Source organism: Podarcis raffonei, chromosome 9 (genome assembly GCF_027172205.1).
Source record: "Podarcis raffonei isolate rPodRaf1 chromosome 9, rPodRaf1.pri, whole genome shotgun sequence".
Lineage (NCBI taxonomy): Eukaryota > Metazoa > Chordata > Lepidosauria > Squamata > Lacertidae > Podarcis > Podarcis raffonei.
The window spans coordinates 65,343,682-65,366,817 of record NC_070610.1 but is presented as its reverse complement, the minus strand read 5'-3'; the positions used below and the strand labels follow the sequence as shown (position 1 = coordinate 65,366,817).

The 23,136-nt window shown below is 43.3% G+C and overlaps 1 protein-coding gene across 1 annotated transcript; it reads left to right on the top strand.

Moving 5' to 3' along the window:
- The first annotated feature begins 2,899 nt into the window (after positions 1-2,899).
- On the top strand, positions 2,900-22,493 carry IBSP (integrin binding sialoprotein). The gene is made up of 7 exons (XM_053404118.1): positions 2,900-2,971; positions 6,835-6,900; positions 9,073-9,123; positions 9,224-9,295; positions 13,250-13,324; positions 19,871-19,990; positions 21,508-22,493. The coding sequence occupies exons 2-7, from the start codon at positions 6,847-6,849 to the stop codon at positions 22,072-22,074; spliced, it is 939 nt and encodes a 312-aa protein (XP_053260093.1). The 5' UTR covers positions 2,900-2,971; positions 6,835-6,846; the 3' UTR covers positions 22,075-22,493.
- The last annotated feature ends 643 nt before the right edge of the window (positions 22,494-23,136 follow it).

Here is a 23,136-nt window from a genome sequence, read left to right as displayed (position 1 = left end):
AAAACATAAACTGCTATGGAAATGGAGGAAATGGAGAACCCAACATCTAGGTCCTCACTCCTGTGAGTCAAGTGACTCATGCAAGATCATGAGCCCCCATAAAGCACTTTTTTCAGGCAGAACACCCCAAAACATGTGCTTTTGGGCACCATGCCTGAAAAAAGTGCAGCCTGAAATTGCATGAGATTGAAGTGGCCATTTTGGCCTCTGTCGTCTTGTGAGAGAGAAAAAGGATGTCACTTTTTTCTGGGGCAGTTGACGAGTACAGTGGTACCTCGGGTTTAGAACTTAATTCATTCTGGAGGTCCATTCTTAACCTGAGGTACCACTTTAGCTAATGGGGCCTCCCGCTGCGACCACATCGCTGGAGCACGATTTCTGTTCTCATCCTGAAGCAAAGTTCTTAGCCTGAGATACTACTTCTGGGTTAGCAGAGTCTGTAACCTGAAATGTCTGCAACCTGAAACATCTGTAACCCGAGGTACCACTGTATGTGAGTTTACTTGGACTTACTCCTTGGTAAGTGGGAATAGGATTGCAGCCTCAGTATTATTACTTGTATCCTAGGCCTCAGAGCAAGATACATGGGATTCCTTCCACCCAAGACATCACCCACCTTGGTACTGGCTGGGTCAAAATCTGCAAAACTGCAGAGATGGCACTACATCAGTTACCTTCAGACCTTTCTCCAGGCCTCTGTTCATTCTTAAATCTTGGTTCAAGTCAGAACATCCAGTACTGAGACTTTTATGCAACATCGTCTTATAAAGATTCTTTTTATTCCAGCCAGACACTAGATCCCAGGAGAAACTAGAGAGATTCCTATTTTCAGAATGGCTTACAATTACTTTCCATCATGTTGGGTTTGCAACAAAAATGTACCTAGTGTCAACTGGGGTTATTTCGGCAGGAAATGACCTTCCCATCTGGATTTTGGACACAGGTTGCACGCTAGAATCCATTTCTGGTTTGCAGTTCTCCCATGTTTGCATCAGAATGACACGTATTATGCTGTTTCAAATGTAGAACTAGCATGCTTCTCTCAAATTTGGAATGTGCATAACATGCAAATATTCGCCAAGGCAATTCCAGTTTAGGAGCTTGTGTCCGTCGCAAATCCCAGCCAACTGCTTCTGCTGGTTGTCCAGCCAAGTGCCAGACCACCAAGGAGCATGTTTTCTGGAAGTTGCCCTGAATGTAGGTGGCCATTTTCCCTCTGAGTCAGCATGGAGTCCCAAGCCTAGAATTGTGTTGGGAGGTCACAACTTCAGAAGGTGGCAGTCTTCAAAGGAACCAAAAAGCATTGCATACATCACTTGTGGCCAGTTGCAGTTCTTCAGGATTAGGGTAGCTGACCCTGGGGTCCTGACCATAATCCAACTTTAGTGTCTATGCTCTGGCTCAGTAATTTATGACAACACCGTTGTTCCACATATATGAAGTATTTAGCATCTTCAGTCTTCATTGACTGCTTTTAGAGCTGTCTGCAAATGACCTATCAAAAATTTTCCAACTTCTTAATGGGCAGGAAAAAATATGAGGGAACATTTCACCAACTTTCTCCTGGAGAAGGAAAAGTTCTCCAACAGTTTCTCAAAGTGGAGGATCCCAGCATAGCTTCCTTCTTTTTTTTACCTAGGTTGTACTGTTTTCCCCTTGCTGCTGCTGGAACTGTGTTGGCAACCGAGCCACCATTTTGTTTCATCCACAATGCCGCAACCTAGTGTCATTTTGGGCATTGTGAAAATTTGAAATGCATTTTGAAGGTTGGAGAAACTTTGGATAAGTATTTTGATGGAGGAGCTGGGGAAACTCTTTTGAGGCTACTGAAATTTCTCAGGAGAAGGGGGTACTTATCAAAAGGAAGTACTTCTTCACAGCCTGCACAATTAATCTACGGATGTCCCCCTGCCAAAGGATTTGGTGATGGCAGCTCGTTCAGATGGACTTAAAGGGGGATTAGACAAATTCACAGAGGAGAAGTCTATCAATAGTTCTTGTTTGTGACAGCTCTATGCAACCTCAAGGTTCAGAAATAGTTTGCCAATGAATAATATTTACTGGGGAGCAACTCAGGAGGATATTGTTGCCCTTATGGGCTTCCCATAGGCATCTGATTGGACAGTGTGGAAAACAGGATGTTCAATCAAAGGTGGGGAGCCTATGGTCTTCCAGATGCTTTTGGACACCAATTCCCATCAGCTCCAGCCAACATGGGCAATAGTCAGGGATGATGGAACTTGTAGTCTAGCATCACCAGAAAGGTCTCATATGCAAAATGCATTGAACTCTTTTAAAAGTGCCATCTAAACGCTAAATAAAATATGCTGCTAACTGTTGATTGATAAAATAGTACAGATGTCTATTTTGATGCAACGTATGCTTATTTGCAGCAGCTCCATGCAGAAATAACATCACAGGTGAAGTGGCCCTTTTGATGTCAGAGTTATTTCTAATTCACATTCAAATGACTTCACTCTGTTTGTAGAGAGCATTACAGGAGGAAATGGAGAAATTCTCACTCCATCCCTTTGCAATTTCTGCCTCCTCCCCCCCCCACAAAAGAAAAAGAAAAAAAACCACGTTCTTTTTTTAAAAAAAACCACCCAACTAATGTTCCCGATATTTAGTTTAATTTAAACCCAGACCATCATTATGCAGCTTGGCATCCGAACCTATTCATCTCTGGTTCAAACCTTCAATTAAGTGGAATGATCCAAAACTCTGGGCACTAAAATGGCACTGTGTGTTTATAAACGAAATCTGTGACTAGAAAAATGTTGAAGTTTGGAGAATTTCTGGTAAGAGTCCACTCAATGACATCATTCAAGGGAAGCAGTGATTGGCTGGTCGAGGGTAAAAATAGTGCTTATATCCCACTGGGATGGCCGAGAACAAACAGACGAACTGTTAAATCTCTGTCCCCTCACTCCTTTGAGACTAGCCTGCAAACTCTCAGGACTGCAAGCTGGTAAGTGACTGGCAACTGTAATTTTCTCTCCTCTTTAGACCACGGATTTCTGGGTTTATGACTCTAGCTTTGAGGTAACCTATGTTTCGTTTTGTAGGTGCAAATTTCTCTTACTTAAATCATTTTCTTGCTAGCCAGAAATTGCTTAAACAGAATAAGACCTGGAATGTTTTACATTTTACAAGCTAGTAGTATTTTGTAGCTCTTTGGCTTCAAAGATGCTTGGCTGAACTTTATTTTACATCATTACTAGTGGGTGGAGGGAGGGCAGGAAGTCCAAAATTATTAACAACCACAATAGCAAAAGTTTTCTCTAGCTCTATGTAATGAGCCTGTGCTAATACTTAGCATTTATTTAGTATTTTGTGCATGTTCAGAGTATTCTCCATTCATGTACACAGCAATCCATACATTATTGAGTACGTCACTGTCATTCTCTCAGCCGTCTGTAGACAAGCCTGAGCCTAGCGGGTAACTGTCATGCTTAAAGCTACTTGGGTTCCTCAAACATCACATCAGCCACGACCTCATTAGGAGGCCATAAGCAACACACTGTGAGAACTCATCTGCTGTATGAAGTAAAATAAATGATCAGGGACTTCCTGGATCAATCTTTATATCAACCTTCCCTAACCAGGTGCCCTCCACCCAATGTTTTAGACTACAGCTCCTATCATCCCCTTCTGGTTGGGGCTGATGGAAATTGTAGTCCAACAACAGGTGGAAGGCACCAAGTTGTGAAGATTTTATGCTGAGAAAACCAAACTAGGAATGTGGGTGCCATCAATTACTTTAGACCGTTTATTGAGGGGCCTTGGTCTATTTTAATGAAGTGAATGCTTATAAAGCTGTAGCCATTGTGATTTATTCCAGAATATTCAAAACTCGTTTACCCAGCCCCCGTACTATGATTTCAATCCTTACTGGCAAGGAACTTACCTAACATGGGTGCCTAACTCCCAAATTCAAGGCCTGATCCAGCTCCACAAGGAAGTTTTCTGCCTCCCCAAGACTCCACCAATTTTGATTGTAGTAGCAAAGGGGAGGGGACACAGGACTGGGATAGGCAGAGGCCAGTGCCCTGATGGAGATGCCATCAGATTGCTTATTTGAGCAGAGAGGAAGCTTTAATCCACCCTGATCAGTTGAGGAAGAGGAGGAGCTGTGTTCAAGAGAGCATGTGGGTAGCCACACCCATTATTGGCAATGTCTACCAAAGACTTGCGGGACGCGGGTGGCGCTGTGAGTTAAACCACAGAGCCTAGGACTTGCCAATCTGAAGGTCGGCGGTTCGAATCCCTGTGACGGGGTGAGCTCCCATTGCTCGGTCCCTGCTCCTGCCAACCTAGCAGTTCGAAAGCACATCAAAGTGCAAGTAGATCAATAGGTACCACTCCGGTGGGAAGGTAAACGGTGTTTCCGTGCGCTGCTCTGGTTTTGCCAGAAGCAGCTTAGTCATGCTGGCCACATGACCCGGAAGCTGTACGCCGGCTCCCTCGGCCAATAAAGCGAGATGAGCGCCACAACCCCAGAGTCAGTCACGACTGGACCTAATGGTCAGGGGTCCCTTTACCTTTACCACTGACATGAGGTCTCCAATAATTGGACAAGGATGACCTTTGGGTCAAAAAATAGCCACTCCTGCTGCCTTATATCAACAGTGAAGTTGTTAAGGAATGGATTGGCATATCAGTCTGTTAACAGGGCTGGATGACTAGAATGAGATAAAGATATCGCCTTCTCTCAATCTTCCCCACAGCTGGCCCATGGAATCAGTCCAGAGTTGGTGTTTTGAGGTTTGAGGAGCACCAGACTCATTCAATTAACTTTGTATTACTTCCTATCCCACTGAGATCCATGGAGCTGTTCCAGGACAGCTGTTCCTCACAATGTCACTGCCAAATTCTCAAAAATGATGGGTAGTTGGAGCTACAGTGAAATAAGAGATGCCTATTATATCACATGAGGCTATGATGGTCTACATTACATGATAGGATGCTGATAACATAATAGATGCCTGTACTATTACATGTGATTATGATAGGATCAAGAGTTGCTTTTGAGTATAGGACATGTTTGGCAGCCATATTTCAGGAAAAAACCCTTTTTTAATTCTGTCTTGACAGTAAATGTGAGGTCAAGTACAACATTTTTTGTATCTCTGTTTTGCTTAAGTTTCCTCTGCTGCAAAGAAATAGCAACTTCACGGTGCAAAACAGCCATTCTCATTGCATGTATAAAGACTGGTGGTATATTGGCAATGCTGAAATGTGATGCAGCGTGTTGGTCACACTGAAACATGACCAAGGGAGAGAGCAGAAGGGGCACCAGATGAAGGGAACAGATCATATATCAATGCAATAGCAGGCAGCAACCTCAGCCAAGGGTCTACCATTGTTGAGGCCGATGGCCTAAATTCCCTTTTCCAGCAGGGTGGCTGCCTCTGGGACTGCTCAAAGTACCTTAGAGCAACATCACATTGCTGTGAGGCACTGTGAGCAATTGCAAAGGCACTCACCTCTGCCCTTGCCCTCTCCTCCACCTGCAGAGCTTCTACCATGTCCAAGCAGAAATATATAAGAGGAGGGACCACTCACCAACACTGGGAGGGCAGGCCATCAACATGGTAGGCCTACCAGTCCAAGGAACATTGCTGCCTGAGGCAAAGGAGGACAAGACGGTTCCTGCCCCAGTTCCACACACATAAACCACAACCAGCCAGAACTGGTAGCTTTCTTAGCACTGCCCAGAGCACAGCATCCTCCATTTATCTGAAGGCAGCAGGCTAGCTTAGTGGGTTCATGGCAAAGCGTGCATGGCCTAAATAACATCTTCTGAGGCCATCCTTCTTGTGCCTCCTCCTTGAGAGGTCCAGAGGGTGGCAACATGAGAACGGGGCCTTCTCTGCAGTGGCTCCCCATCTGTGGAATGCTCCCCCAGGGAAGTTCGCCTGGCACCTTCATTATACACCTTTAGCCGCCAGGCAAAAATGTTCCTTTTTAACCAGGCCTTTGGTTGACCTGATTGACATCCTGTACCCTTTTAAAATGTTGCTTTTTGGGGGGAGGGGTTTATTGGGTTATTGTTTTTACTTTGATTTTATATATTGTGATCTTTTCTGTGAACCACCCTGAGACCTCCGGGTATAGGGCGGTATATAAATTCAATTAACAACAACAACAGGGATGCGGGTGGCGCTGTGGGTTAAACCACAGAGCCTAGGACTTGCTGATCAGAAGGTTGGCGGTTCGAATCCCCGCGACAGGGTGAGCTCCCGTTGCTCGGTCCCTGCTCCTGCCCACCTAGCAGTTCGAAAGCACGTCAAAGTGCAAGTAGATAAATAGGTACTGCTCCGGCGGTAAGGTAAATGGCGTTTCCATGCGCTGCTCTGGTTCACCAGAAGCGGCTTAGTCATGCTGGCCACATGACCCGGAAGCTGTACGCCGGCTCCCTTGGCCAATAAAGCGAGATGAGCACCGCAACCCCAGAGTCGGCCACGACTGGACCTAATGGTCAGGGGTCCCTTTACCTTTACCTCACCTTCTTGGTCTTTGGCTCTCAGTCAAGAGGCTCTATAAGTTTGCCAAGAAACGGGCATGTAGGTTCTGTTCAAAACTTAGGAAATTGCTTTATACAGAGTCAGATCATTGGTCCACCTTGCTCTATTCTGTCTACACTGACCAGGATTTCTCAATGAACACATGGAGGTCATTGGTGGGCCCAGTGGACACAGCCTTGTTTCCTTTTCCATGTGTTTACTCAACACACATTTATTGTGTGAATAGGACAGTGAAAATGACACCTGTCACGTATAAATGCCTGGTTTCCCAACCTAGAAGTGTATTTTCTTTTTTTATTTCCAGAAATCAGAAAAAATGAAGGCAGCCCTAATCTTCCTCTGCATTTTGGGAATAGCTTGTGCCTTCTCGGTGAGTAAAATCAGCAATTATTTACGTAGCACAGGATGCATTGTGAACATCTACTTCAATGACACTTATCGCAACTGTTTCTGAAGGGTACTGACCCTTCCATTCTGTGTTTTTGCATCTAGCAATTGGATTCACTGCCAGCTGGCCCTGCCTGCTGGTGGACCATTGAAATGCTACATGAAAACTCTGTGTATATTGGCAATATGCCTGTCTCTTGCTCAGGTCACACAGCCATATGCAAACAGAATGGGTGTGTGTGTGTGTGTGGATAAGTTGGCAGGAGGTCCCCAGTGGGGACTGGTCATGGATTGATGTCCGAGTTGCCTAGCCACAGCCACAACCACAAAAGTCATGGTTGAGGAGAAAGACATACCAATATCATTCATGAGACAAAATCAAACAGCTGCCGCTTAGCATCCAAGGAAGATGTGTACAAGGAGCCTTCCCATCCTGTTCCAGCTCCATCTCTTCTCCTTGACTTCTGAAATATACTTGGAGTCACGAGTGGATTTCATGCTCTTTATCCAGCTCATAGTAGTGAGGAATGGAAGTTCCCCCGAAATGTCTCCTTTATATACATTATTTACACAATGGGCCCCACGTGATTGGCTAATTCTGGGATTCTCCTGTAGGCCAATCAGGTTGCGGATTCACTTCCACCTGGAGTTGGATTGGGTGGCTCCTGCGGACCAATCAGACTGCTGCATTCTGAATCCTATTGTTCTAGGACCAATCAGACTGCTGCATTTTGGATCCTATTCAACTCAGTACATCTCTCTCTCTCTCTCTCTCTCTCTCTCTGAGAGAATAAATGGGTGATGGATGAATAGGATGCACTTGTGTGTCAATCTGAATAGAAGGATGGGAGCTGCTGCTTTGCACCCCTGTGACAAATAACCCCCAAGGGAATGTGGCCCTTGGGTGGGTGGGTGAAGTTGTATCCCACCTAGAGCTTTGATTATTTGCAGCTAACTCACAGAAATGAAAATATCGCCTCCTTTAGGAATGCAAGATAATTCCATCAGAAATGGAAATGTCACCAGAAATGGCTGCAATTCACATGTTCATCTGAGGTTAGGAACAGAAATCATGAAACAGAATATAAGTGAAATTTGCCCTGTCTTTTTCAGTCTGCAAATGTTTCTGATGTTTCCCTTCCAGGGAAATGCATTGAAATTAATTACATAATTGATTTAATTGCCTTTGGCCACAGCAAATAGCAAGGTGAATAATGTAGGTTGTAGAAGAAGCTGAACTGCAGCAAAATGGAAGCAACGCTGGTGGCAACAACAACAACAACAACAACAACAACAACAACAACACAGGATAGGGTGGAAATCTCTGGCTTCTTATATGCCTGCACATAGTACATTGAACAGTTTAGAATGATATATTTCTTTCTCTTATCACACTGCTGCTCTTTTCTATATCCCATCCAACTCCATCCTACAGATATAAAGAGAGGTCCATCCCACTACAGATAATGAAAGAAAGAAAGGATAACTGTTTTGGTTCTTTGCTCAGCAGAAATAGCTTTGATCTATGAAGGCCAATCCTGCATACATAGAATAGAATCATAGAATCATAGAATCATAGAGTTGGAAGAGACCACAAGGGCCATCGAGTCCAACCCCCTGCCAAGCAGGAAACACCATCAGAGCACTCCTGACATACGGTTGTCAAGCCTCTGCTTAAAGACCTCCAAAGAAGGAGACTCCACCACACTCCTTGGCAGCAAATTCCACTGTCAAACAGCTCTTACTGTCAGGAAGTTCTTCCTAATGTTTAGGTGGAATCTTCTTTCTTGTAGTTTGGATCCATTGCTCCGTGTCCGCTTCTCTGGAGCAGCAGAAAACAACCTTTCTCCCTCCTCTAGGAGAAAGGTGTCACTAGGTGTCACTCTAGCGTTGTTGTTTGGTGTGTATGTGGTGGTGGTGGTGGTGGGGTGAAGCTAATGTAGAAGCAAACAGCACTTTAGTGCAATGTATGGACAAAATACAATTACTACAACACAACCCTAGATCAGAAGCCTGAAAGTGGGGAAGGAATAAAGAACACTTTCCTTTCTATTGTGGATATGTGTTTCACCTAGGAAACTCCCAAACCCAGCTAAGCAAGCAGGAAAAAAAGGAAAATCACCACTGACTTAAATAATCTCTTCTTTTCTTGTAGGTAAAAAACTTCAGAAGAAGATTCAAAGCAGAGGATTCTGAAGAAAATGCAGTATGTTGTCAACTAAATCAAATTCTCGGTTCAAAATGAAATGTGTCGATGCTTTCCTTAAATTCGACAGCTGAAATTCTTCTATCTTTTTTCCTGACAGGTATTCAAGAACAGATATAGGTATTTTCTTTATAGGTACCCCTACCTCTACCCACCTGTAAAGAGATATCAGGTAAATGCAATTCCTTTTTAAAATGCCAAACCCGAATCTTTAAAAATGTAAGAACCGTTACTGAGACACAAAATAAAGGCAAATACAGACGCTGAGTTAGAGGCCCTTTTGAGCCTAATTAATTATTATATGATGGCTCTAGTGTTTTGCCTCTGTGTAGTAGCAAGTGGTGTCCATTGGGGTTGGTGTGGGGGAATGTTAGGAGGCCAACAGTAGGAGAAGTCAGAGCCAATAAGAGGTACAGACAGGAAATTATCGTTTTGCTGTCGTTCTCCTCCCTTCTGAGTTCTATAATGGCAATCCTGAAATTAAGGAGGAAGCCACAGCTACTGCCACCTTCTGGATTGGATGTAGGTAAGCAGGCAGACAAGTAGGAGTTGGCTAAGGGCAGAATGAGGTTGCTTGAACAGTGCACCATTCCATACCATTCAACATTTGTCATCATCATCATCATCATCATCATCATCATCATCATCATTTTATTATATATACCCCACCCATCTGACTGGATTGCCCCAACGATTCTGGGCTGCTTCCAATACATATGAAAACATAATAAAACATTAAACGCTAAAATCTTCCCTATACAGGGCTAACTTCAGATGTCTTCTAAAGGTTGTATAATTGCTTATCTCCTTGGTTCGGGGGTCACATAACTCCAGTGCTTTTTCTTCTAAAAAAATGTTTAGGAGTACAGTCATACCTCGGGTTACGAACGCTGCAGGTTGCGTGTTTTCAGGTTGCGGACCATGCCAAACCCAGAAGTACCAGAACGGGTTACTTCCAGGTTTTGGCGCTCACGCATGTTCAGAAATACAAAATGACGTCACACACATGCGCAGAATCGCGTCACGCGCATGCGGAGACGCGGCGCTTCAGGCTGCAAACACTGTGGGTTGCAAACGTGCCTCCCACACGGATCATGTTCGCAACCAGAGGTATGACTGTACTCTCATTTTGACTCAAGAAAATCACCATTTTATAGTTCAAATCGGGGAAAATAAATACAGTAAATGGACAAAAGTACAAAGACTCACAAAATGTTTAGGGGTATGCGTACCCTGAGGAAAAAAAGCACTGCATAACTGTATACCCTCCGACATTTCTCTGATGAAAATAAGGGTGTCCTAAGGAAAAGCAGGACATTCCAGGACCAAATCTGAAACCAGGCAGTGGCGTAGCGTGGGGGGGTGCAGGGGGGCCGGCCGCACCGGGCGCAACATCTGGGGGTTAGGGTTAGGGGGCGCAAATCCACGGGTTAGGGGGCGCAAATCCACGGGTTAGGGGGTGCAAATTACATGCCTTGCCCTGGGTGCTGACAACCCACGCTACGCCACTGAAACCAGGACTGTCCCTGGAAAATAAGGTCTGCCATTCACCCTAATAGACCCATCTCCATCTATGTGTAGCCCTCAGAAATGACATACAAGTCACAGAACCATGAAACCCACAACCCCATGTGAAATCCCTTTTGTAATTTCAGGTCCTTGCCACATACACCGCAAAAAAGGTGTGTGTCTGGGTGTGTGTGTTTAGAATTTTGGAATTTTAAGCTGGTCCCCGTGAGATCAGTGCTGATGGCCCAGGGAGGCAGTGCATGAGATAACTTGCCTCATGCCTCTGAATACAAGTCACAATATTTCTTATAATAACAACTTCCACTGTAAAGATAAGAAAAGGAAACAAAACCTTTGCCTGCAGCTATTCACACGGCAGTTTCATATGCAGGAATCTTGATCATTGTCTCTTGAATAGGGATTGAAGGATCTGACAATTTTGGTTCTCTTCAGTATCTCATTTCCCCCCAATTTTATTCAGTTCTCCACATTTCTTTAGCATTTGGGGGGGAGTTGTGTGTGGAAAAAATCCTCAGGAAATTTCCTTAAGAATTTTCCTGATAAACAGATTTTTGTATGTTGTTTTGACCAGTGTACAAATTTTTTGCAAGCCATTTCTCATAAGATAACACGTTTTTGCATGTTATTTTCACAACTGGATTTAATTTATGCATGCTTTCACCTAAGTAATATGCATTTTTGTAGACATTAATTTGTTGGAGAAGTGCATTGCAAAATTTGGATTACTGTGGATGTCAAAGGATGGCTGTGTTTCAGGTCTCATATTGTTTAAGTAAGTTCAGGTTCCCTTTGAAACGCAAACAGAATTGACATTGTCCCTCCACCCCTACTCTTGCATGTAAGAGAGAGATTCCAGCTGGGGCAGGGGGATGCTAATTACATGTTTTCAAGGATAGCTCATGCAAGAAGCCTAAAAATGGTCCTGCTTCTGGGAATGTTGTGCCGGCAGAATAGTGGTTTGGCATGTCTCTTGAGTACAGAGATATTTTTGTGCTTCGCTGTGTAGAAGATGAATCCTGTTCATATTTTTCTTGTTTGCCTCCTGAAAAAAAACAGGCATGGCTTTTAGGTTAAGGCCAATATAGACATACAACCCAAACATCTGTAGACTGCTTGGGTGTCTAAGTACACTGTTCAGACCCTTAATGCTTGTAATAGGATAACATTTCCTAATCTAAAACTCAGGATGCTTCTGCAACATTCCAGTTTTTTATATGGGTGATAGGAAGAAACTGACATTCCCCCCTTGAGAGCATTGCCAAGGTGTAGAGTGCTATGTGAGCTGAGAAGTGTGGTCCAGCCCATGCAGCTCTATGGCTGAAGTTCAGTGGGCCTGTCGCCATATAAAAAGCCTGAATGAAAGTCTCTCTGGGAATCAAATATATGATTCTATGATAAGTTGCTCTGAGCTCTTTGGCTGAAGGTCAGATGCTGAGTAGCATCCATTTTTCATAATCCTTGCTCCTTTTTTAAAGTTTGGACACATAATAGTAATAATAAGTGTGTGTGTGTGTGTGTGTGTGTGTGTGTGTGTGTGTGTGTTTGTAAAAATATTCTACAACCTTTTAAATAATAATAATAATAATAATAATAATAATAATAATAATAACAATAATAATTTTATTTATACCCCGCCCTTCCCAGTTCAGAAAACCGGGCTCAGGGCGGCTAACAACAAATTTAAAAAAACAGTAATTGATTCAACAAAAAACAGCATAAAACACAGTATAAAACGTGAATAATAATAAATTCAGAATTCAAAAATCAATTTAGGGGGAAATGTGTCTGTGGGAAGGTTGGGGTTATTGTTTTACTGTTCTTAATAATTACTTGTTTTTATCCTGTGTTTTATTCTGTGAACCGCCCTGAGATCTTATGATGAAGGGCTGTCTATACAGTGGTACCTCTGGTTACAAACTTAATTCGTTCCAGAGGTGCGTTTTTAACCTGAAACCATTCTTAACCTGAGGTACCACTTTAGCTAATGGGGCCTCCCACTGCTGCCGCCACACGATTTCTGTTCTCATCCTGGGGCAAAGTTCTTAACCCGAGGTACTACTTCCGGTTTAGCGGAGTCTGTAACCCGAAGGGTTTGTAACCCGAGGTACCACTGTAAATCTAATTTTAAAAAAAGAAATAACTTTCACAGTATCAGCAGGACACAGAACAAACCAGAGACCTTCTGGTTTTAAACTTTGAATGTGGAGCCCTATATATATATATATGCATAACAAGCATGTGGACTACCAAGCTCCTTCTGCACTATACATGCACCGTATTTTTCGCTCTATAAGACGCACCATGTCCTTTTCCCAAGGACATCTGAGAATAGTAGTTCTGTGAGGGGAAAGGGGTGCATGTGTGTCTCCCGACAATTCTCATCACCCTTAACAAATTACAGTTCCCAAGATTCTTTGGGGGAAGACGTGACTATTTAAAGTGGGGTGATACTGCTTTAAATGTATAGTGCAGATGGGATTGTTGCTGTTTGGGGTGTGTGTGTGTGTTTGAAGTTGACCGTTTACATGTGTACAATTCAGCATTCTGTTTTGTGATAGAAATATGGGAAATGCCTCACAATTGTATCTCTTTTTAGTTTAACAGTGACTCATCCGAAGAAGGCTATGGTGGTGATAGTTCAGAAGAGGAGGAGGAAGAAGAAGAAGAAGGGGTAAGAGACATGTTTGGCATTGGTCACAACAAACCAAGGAGCGTAAGAAAACAACCAGGATTGTTTTTATAGACTGTACTCTGCGAGCATCCATGGTGACGATTACTAACTGCCCACAAGTTTCCATTCTGGTTCCTCGCAATATTTTTCAAGTCTCAAGTCATCTAAACAAGAACTAACCCTTAAAGACACAGTGAGAGATTGTGAGAGCCAAAGGTTTAGAGACAGATGTGACTTTTGTCCATTTATACCAATGCAGCTGTTATGGTCCTCAGGTGAACCATTCAATAATATTTTGTTCTTCAGTACTTGGGCAGGTCAGCTTTAATTCACCCTCAGGTATTCTTTTACAGTGGTGCTTCGCAAGACGAAATTAATTTGTTCCATGAATTTTTTCGTCTAGCGAATTTTTCGTCTTGCGAAGCACGAAATCCCATAGGAATGCATTGAAAATCAATTAATGTGTTCCTATGGTCAAAAAAAGTCCAAACAAAGCCAAATTTGGTACAACAAGAGTTTATTAAGTGCTCTTTAAAGTCACACATACTGTAAAGAGCATTTCAAAATTCAAACCCAGAATTTTTTTAAAAAGACAGCAGAGTGGCCCAATGGTCACAGAAAATCATAAAAATGCAGGGGGGAAAAACAAGCTTCCAGATTCTTGCAAACCCCTCCCCAACTGTTCCCCCAGCCGCCCACCACACAGAAATTCAAATCCAGATTTTTTTAAAAAAAACAGCAGAGTGCCCCAATGGTCACAGAAAATCATAAAAATGCAGAAAAAAACCACACAAGCTTCCAGATTCTTGCAAACCCCTCCCCAACACCAAGTCCTTGAATTTCAAACACCCCAACCCAAAATCCAAAACCCCCCAAAAAAGTTTTAAAAGCTTAACTTACCAAATGGCTGCAAAAGAAGTTTTGGGAAAGCTTCAAAAATCACCAAAGTCTTTAAAAACCTCAAAAAAGGCTACTATGTACACTGCGTTCTATGAGTTGCTCCTCAAAGTCAAGTTGCAACTGTATTAATGGTGTTAAGAAAAAGGAAACAAACTTGCAAGACGTTTTCGTCTTGCGAAGCAAGCCCATAGGGAAATTCGTCTTGCGAAGCAGCTCATAAAACGGAAAACCCTTTCGTCTAGCGAGTTTTCCGTCTTGCAAGGCATTCATCTTGTGGGGCACCACTGTATAAGGATAATCACATAAATAAAGAATTATGATTTAAAGAATTACCTTGTGATATATATACGATCGAGATATCATCCAAAACCAATTGGGAGTGCATTTTGTGATATCGGTTTCATAATTTTTGACCTGGCAATATATTGCAAATCATGATGTGTGTGAGGACTGAACGATATATCATCCAAAGCAGGTTTGAAGTCCATATCGTGACATTGGTTTCATAATTTTTGACCTGGCAATATATCATGAATCATGGTGTGTGGGTGTGGGTGGATGTTATGCAAAAATCACAATGTGGGAAAAACCATGAAGCCAGCCAATAGCTCCATCCTTATTTCAGACATTGTGATATACAGTTGTACCTTGGTTGACAAATGCCTTGCAACTCGAACGTTTTGGCTCCTGAATGCCGCAAACCGGAGTTTGGAGTTCTTTGGAACCTGAATGTCTGACACGGCTTCCATGGCTTCCGATTGACTGCAGGAAGGTCGTGCAGCCAATCGGAAGCCACGCCTTGGTTGCCAAACATTTTGGAAGTCAAATGGACTTCCTGAATGGATTCCATTCGGCTTCCGAGGTACGACTGCATTGGTATATTAGATGTTTAGTTGGTGATATATTGCGATGTTGAAAACCAGATATCACTTCCTACATCAAGAAAATAGTTATGTTATGGAGGAAGGTTCAGCCTAGCCTTTCCCCTGCTTCTCCGCCTGCTCCCTCAACTGTACAAAGTCCACTCAATCCACAACCTGGTAGAATCTGGGAAGGGCTTTCCCACTACTCCTCAGCCCCACTGTAATCAATAGGACAGGCATAGGCAAACTCGGCCCTCCCGATGTTTTGGGACTACAACTCCCATCATCCCTAGCCAACAGGACCAGTGGTCAAGGATGATGGGAGTTGTAGTCCCAAAACATCTGGAAGGCCAAGTTTGCCTATGCCTGCAGTAGGACTTAGGTCTCCTTAAGCCAGTGGACTTGAGTCTTATTTCCTTTGGATTGTCCCCAAAGAGCCATCCACAACAAGACCCACCTCAGTCAAACAGAAAGCAAGCCCATTGACACAAAAAGGGACAATGTGTCCACAAAGAGCAATGGTCCCTGACACAGGCCCTGGCGTATTTGCAGTGTTGGCTGTTATGCATCTTCTCCATGTTTGTATTTACCTCAGGACCGTGTTAGCTCCCCGAGAGCCGATATAATCTCCTAGGTAAATATGTATCTTGGTATACATGTTATTTGGGGAACACATATTTTACCTGAACAGCCTGGAATAGCTTCTTCATTTCAGTACCGTTATGGTCTCTTGGGTCAATATGTGCTTAGACACAAGAGTATTTATAAAAAATGATATATTTTTTTGGCCTGACTTGGATGTCAAAAGCTACAAGAGTGTCCTATTGTACTTTTGGGGCAGATGTTTTCTCCCATGTAAATGAAGTTCCTGCATAAGAATCAGAACTCTACACACATTTGTCTCAAGCCCTGAGCCTTCTGGGTCCACTCTGTTAGGGTGTTGCTTCTATGAACAGTTATTGGGGGGGGGGGTCTAAGTTAAATGTAGGCTTCACCATCTCACCCAACCTTTTACTATTTCTCTGGTTACTAGAGAAAGCCTTCTTGGCTTTCCCCAAAAAGGCTCTTTCGTAGGTTCTCTGTGGCTTCAACAATGGGGATTTACTTCTGAGTAAGGTTCTCTTTGTCACCATGACAATTAGCCAGCTTTCCTGAGGCGCAGGCCCTGAGATTTAGGGGCAGAATCTGGAAACTAGAGGATGAGACTCAATGGATCACAGTGGAGCCTGGTAGGGTAGGGGCAGAGCAGAGCAGTGCCTGGTGACTGAGGACAAAGGATGGCACCTGGTGGATCAGAAGAAGTGCCAGATTGGGCTTCCAGGTGAAGCAACCTGGTGGCAAGAGTTATAAGAAACAATTATTTTAGGGAGACAAACACCTTGTTTTGCATCCTAACTTCTTGCTGCGTGAATGGAAGGAGCCTCTGGTCATAGGAGAGTTGGACAGGTCCCTAATAAAAAGTTAACCTCCTGTCTTTAATTAGGCAACCCCCCTTTCTGTCTTAAAGCACTTGTCTTCCCCTAAAGAATTCTGGGAATTGTAGTTTCCCCCACCAGAGAGCTATAATTCCCAGCACCTTTAACTACAGTTCCCAAGTTTTTTGGGGAAAGAAGTTATCTCTCTTGGCTGTTGGTGGTGCAAAGTCACAAGCAGTCTCTACACACGTACAAGGGTTTGTGTGAAAGAGTGTACACTTGTTGATTTGTACAGCTCAGCTGTTGTGTACACAGGGCACACAAACTGTACACCCAGTGAAATTTACATGTGAATGACTCCACAAGCATGCAGCTCAACTATCTGTGTACACAGGTATAGACTGTACACTTATTGAATATATTGTGTGAACACCATAAAATGTACCAAAGTAGCTTTAGAAATATGTATTTTTGGATAAAAATATGTTTATAAATGTGTACAGTGAGATAAAGGATACTGATAAATGCATCTCTTGTGAAAAAATACACTCAGAAATATATATTTAAATTTCCACACAGATTTTTTTAAAAATTGGTGCAAAACCAGGATGGGATGGAGATTCTGATTCTTCTCTTGAAGAAGATGGTCAAAACACTAAAACTTCACACACACACACACACACACACACACACACACACACACACATTATATATGGTGTGTTTAATACTTGCTGTAAACTGCCTTGAGTATCGTCTTTAAAATGGAAAGGTGGGGACTGTCTTTCCAAAGAAGCAAACAAACAAATAATCCTCACAGTTGGCAAATGCTAATTACAACAGAATAGGGCTTTAGAGGTAAAGATCTATTTATTACCAGCTCTGCTAGGCTGTAATTTGCACACATGAGAGGCAATTATCCTGTGTCAATGCTTTTTTGGGGGTGGGGAGCAGGAGGTCTGAACATCAGGGCCAATATTTGCACTGTACTCTCTGTCCATAATATATTTTGTTGGGAAGCAATTAGTAATTAGAATAGTATGGAGAAAACTACTCTAAAACACAATTTACTAAATGTATGTGGAATATATATATATAGAAAGAGGTGGGGGTGTAAATTGAAATGACCAAAGTGGGGAGGGGGAATTGAAGATATGTGGGGCTGCAAGTGGGAAATAGTAGGTAGTTAGCACAGTCATAGAATCATAGAATTGCAGAGTTGGAAGGGACAATGAAGGTCCTCTAGTCCAACCCAATGTAGGGATTTTTTGAATTAGGTTGCAAAATCTTACCAATCCTGGTAAGACTTGCATTACAAACAGCCCTTCAGGGGTGGATGGAAAAGGACTAAATGAAAAGATTATATTTCCTGATAATTTTTTATTGCGATCTTAAGAACCTTTAAGTCATTTGAAAATATGTTCAAAGGAACAATGGAAAAAATCACATAGAAGCCTCCAGTTGACTGTAGTAGCTGACAGCTGCTACAGGGATCTGGGGTGCTTCATTACATGCCTTCCTTCAGAGCTGTTGCTCACCTATTTACCTATCCTGGCAGCACTTCATTGTTCTTCCACTCTTCTGTCATGTGCTGACAAGGATGTAAGTGGGAGTAATGTAATACTGCAGTTGAAAGAGGGCTCTTGGGATTCCAAGCTGCCATGACAGACAGCTGGAGGCTTCTATTCACAAGCCTCAGTATGTAGAAAAGCAGAATGTCACTTGCGAATATTCAGAAAGCACCACTTTATTTCTCTGCTCCATTTCAATGGTTTTGCTACTGGCTATGTCCACCCTCGACAAAAGCAGAACCTCAGGAACATTTAAACAAACAAGAACACTATAAGTGCTTTTTATAGAGGTTGTGATACTCTCAGATTGCTATCCAAATAGCCAGCCACACCATGCAATTTTGCAAGTTCTCGCAACAGAGAAGAAAATAACGTAGGTTTTTACTGGCACTGCACGACATCTTATTTTAAGTGTTTTAACCGCCTGATCCTAAGAACTGCTGCCCCAGCACAGAAGCACTTAGCTTGCTCTGACCAACAGCAATGCCAGAGCAATGCTGCAAAACATGACGTTATGCCAGTTTGCGGTGAGGTTGTGCCAGCATTGGGGGCACTGGTGCCAGTGCAAATGTTTGAGATCAGGTTTGATCCAGGACCTGAGGTTCACTTTCCCAGTTCGCCCTTCAAATATCAGGTGCCTTGATGACAGCTGTAGCAGAAAGTGCCCTAATCCCCCATCTCTCAGTCAAACTAATTTAAATCTTAAAATGTGTGTGCTTCCGGCCCAATCGCCTTCTAAATGCAGCCCGCGGATGGTCTGGGAATCAGTGTGTTTTTACATGGGTAGAATGTGTGCTTTCATTTAAAATGCATCTCTGGGTTATTTGTGGGGCATAGGAATTCGTTCATTTCCCCCCAAAAAATACAGTTCCCCCCACAAGTTCTGAGGGACAGTGGACCGGCCCCCTCCTGAAAAAGTTTGCTGTCCCCTGCTCTAGAATAAATACCAGATGCTAGTTGTGATTCCACAATGCAACATGTGTGCATTTGGATCATCATTCCAATATTAGCCTGGAAACATTTTTTTCAAGCTTCATCTGTTGATTTTTTTATAAAATATGGTAAGCAGTGTTTCCATTTCATTTGATCTGGCATGTGGATCTATCTATCAGCCGTCTCGTTGTCTGTCTGGTGGAATCTGCACACATGTTAAAAACGTTGTGAAAATGCTTTTTTTTAAAAAAAAATCGTTTTGAAAAATGCTTTGAATTTGTTATAGCTCGCAACCGCCATCTTGTGTCAGAATTATATATTGCACTTTACAACACATTCAAAACGTTTTATTTGCAGCTGTATAGCTGAGTCCTCTGTCTCAATCTCTCTTACACACACCATGGACTCTGTTGAGCTGGGACGATTTCAAAGTGGGAGGTAGACAGGTGCTATAATTTATGTCACTGTCTGATGACAATGAAGGCTTTTGAGCATCACAAAGGTCTTCTTCATATAGTGCATAAAGAGCTGTTTAATGTCTTCTCTATGCACCAGTCATAATCTGATGTAATAATAATAATAATAATAACAATAATAATAATAATAATTTATTTATACCCTGCCCATCTGGCTGGGTTTCCCCAGCCACTCTGGGCGGCTTCCAACAAAACACTAAAATACAATAACCTATTAAACATTAAAAGCTTCCCTAAACAGGGAAGCTAAACAGATATATGGTTATTGCAAACATAAGAAATGGAAGGAGAGGGGGAGTTGCCCATTCTATAAACGCAGAAGGGCAGTGTTTACTGCATCTACTGAAGTTGAAATTAATCCTGAGATTCCTGGTTTTTGATACATCTCCAGGGACAGTCAAATGAAGAAAACAATGAAGGTGGAAAGGAGAATGAAGAGGCGACAGAGGCTCCTACTGCAGCAGTGACTGCAGATAAAAAGGGCACTAGCAAAGCCACACCTCCTAAGCAGGTAAGATTGGTGGCCCTTTAATACCCCTGCAATAAATGGAAAGCTGTACAGGTTGCTACTACCAGCCTGTTGCCCCAAACCATCCCATATAATGGGGTGCTTTCTTCTTAATAGCATTAAGGCAAGTTCCCCTCCCATTGCAAATAGTGGGGTGGAGGGGAGTTGATTCAGATCAGGACTGCTGTGGGGGGAAAGGGTTGAAGTTTCCTACCCTCTCCCATGCCATGGTCCTCATCCAACTCAGACAGGGGCATATCTGTCATGGCAGCAGCAAATCTGGTCCTCTACGGACGCAGCAGGGCTTCTACCACATCCTATGGTCCTTCAGCAGGTGGAATGTGGACAAGGGGCAAATGCAACATGAAACACAGTGGTGCGAAAACAACCTTGCTGCATTTTAAGCCACTAATCCAGGCATAGGCAAACTCGGCCCTCCAGATGTTTTGGGACTACAACTCCCATCATCCCTAGCTAACAGGACCAGTGGTCAGGGATGATGGAAATTGTAGTCTCAAAACATCTGGAGGGCTGAGTTTACCTATGCCTGCACTAATCAGAGTTAGAAACTCAGATATATATGCTAGGCTCCAAATGGCTCCTTAAACCAGGGTTACAGTCACCAAAACGGAATGCCTAGCTACCATTTTGGGGGCAGATAGTTCAAAAGTCGAATTTTTCAGTACGACTTTTTGGTTCCTGTAATTCATTCCGATTGTACAATACAGATGGAATATAGCAGATAGAATTCTACAGGGTGTGTTGCTAGTGTGTGAAAGCAGTCAAGATGCAAGAATTCCCCAGGCATGCACCTCCATATGGAGGAGACGTCAGGCACCATCCTGGCACCCAGGCATCTTCACTTGGTTGCAAGTGGCCAATAGTAAAAGGTAAAGGGACCCCTGACCATTAGGTCCAGTCGTGACCGACTCTGGGGTTGCCGCGCTCATCTCGCTTTACTGGCCAAGGGAGCCGGCGTACAGCTTCCAGGTCATGTGGCCAGCATGACTAAGCCGCTTCTGGCAAACCAGAGCAGCGCACGGAAATGCCATTTATCTTCCCGCTGGAGTGGTACCTATTTATCTACTTGCACTTTGACGTGCTTTCGAACTGCTAGGTTGGCAGGAGTGGGGACCGAGCAACGGGAGCTCACCCCGTTGCGGGTATTCGAACCGCCAACCTTCTGATCAGCAAGCCCTAGGCTCTGTGGTTTAACCCACAGCGCCACCCGCATCCCTTAAGTGGCCAATAGCCAGGTGCAAAATGCACCTGGTGAATTTCAAACGCTGCTGCTAATATATACACGGTCAAAGTTGTATCATGTAGAGGGTTAGACAACTCCTGTTCACTGCTATTTGGGATCACATGTGGACATGGTATGTTGATTAGTGGGAGAAGTTGTTATACTATGTTCCTAGCTTTCATATTTTGGATTGATTGCCTTGGATCACCCTACCTCCTTTCTAACTCTGGGTTTTCTCCCCCTTCCTGCCTCCCCCAATATTTTTGTGTCCATGCAGGGCCCCATAAGGAAAGAGCCCCTGGAGAAACCTGGAAATGGAGGAGCAGCTAAAAAGGGTGAAAAGGACAAAGCTCCTGAAAAAGGAGGGAAGGGAGAGGAAGACAGTGACGAAGAAGAAGAAAACGAAGAGGAGGAAGAGGAAGAAGCAGAGACGGTGGACGAGAACGGAAGCGGCGTCAACGGCACAAGCACCAACAGCACCGCGGAAGAGAACGGAAACGGTGGCAATGGAGAAGAGGAAGAGGAAGAAGGGGAAGAAAACGAAGCGACCACTGCCATTCCCACCACCCTGCTCCCCACAGTCCTCCCCACCACGGAGTATCAGGACCAATACGAAACCACCACGGAGGACCAGTGGCACTATGACACGCCCTCTGAAGAGCCGTGGCCGTACGATACCACCACCACCGGTTATGAGAATGGCTATGAGGTTGAAACAGAATACTACGCGAGTGAGAATGGGCAGCCCCGAGGGGATACTTTCAGAGCCTATGAGGACGAGTATAGCTACTACAAAGGCCATGGGTACGACGTCTATGGCCAAGAATACTACTACAACCAATGAAGAAAAGAAGCCGTCTCTTGGCCTGCTTAATGTTTTGCATGGCAGTTCTTTGCAAATGCCTACTCAGGAAGATGTATCACAATATAACATGGTGCCTTTTAAGTGAGAGTGGAGGTTGCTGTCAGTTTTTACTGCTAACTATGAAAATGTATTCTTTTTGTCTGGGTTTTTTTTTAAATAACTGTTTTTGTTGCGCTTTTGACCAGTATTCATGTACCCGTTGTGGACTTTTTATAGGGTTTGCAGTTTTGTTTTTAGAACGGTTCGGAAGTGTGTCAAATGGAGTTATTGTCAAACTGAAGTGTGTCGTATGCTGTACACGCTCTGCCCCTGTGTTTCTGTTAAAGTCAAGATGAGTTTTGAAACATTCTGCAGGCTGGATTTGCTCTAAGTAAAGATAAAGAATGATGAAATTGCCAGGCCATTTTCATTTCTTTCCACATTGCCTTTGGGAAGCGCAGAGCAGTTTTCATGGGGCACCCGGAGGTCATCCTATCCAGCCAGGCTGAAATCTGCTTAGCTTGAACAGTGTAAAACCCAGTACTCAAATTACAGGTGAAGACATAGGATGAGAGAAAGGTAGGGGACTCTGTTATGAAATATACATATCCCATCTACTGAATCCCCTAACTTTAGCCAGACTATGTCCCCAATAGCCTTCTGAAAATAGGAACTATGGGACTTATAATAAAAGGTAACTGAGCCTCCACTACCCCTTATAATTCAAGTACTGGTGTCAACATTATGTGGCATAACCATAAAACATTCACATCCGGATCCTGACTAGGAATGAAAGGACCTGTAAGGTTCAGTTCTCCCAGAGTTTCATCTTCCAACCTTAAATACAGTTCTCCACACATCTTGCAGCAATTTGCATTTTTTGGGGGGGGGAATCCTGATGGAAATTAATCAGAATTTCAGTGCAAATTTCTCCTAATAAACACATTTTTATATGCACTTTTGACTAATGTACACATTTTTGCAAGCAGTTTCCCACAGCAATGCATTTTTCTTGTGTCATCTTCACTAATAGCACCATTTTCATGCACACATTCCCTAAAT

Coding starts and splice junctions, on each gene's coding strand:
- IBSP (XM_053404118.1), top strand. CDS start 6,847: ATGAAGGCAGCCCTAATCTTCCTCTGCATTTTGGGAATAGCTTGTGCC. Junction 9,124..9,223: donor AGGATTCTGAAGAAAATGCA/GTATGTTGTCAA, acceptor TTTTCCTGACAG/GTATTCAAGAACAGATATAG. Junction 9,296..13,249: donor CACCTGTAAAGAGATATCAG/GTAAATGCAATT, acceptor ATCTCTTTTTAG/TTTAACAGTGACTCATCCGA.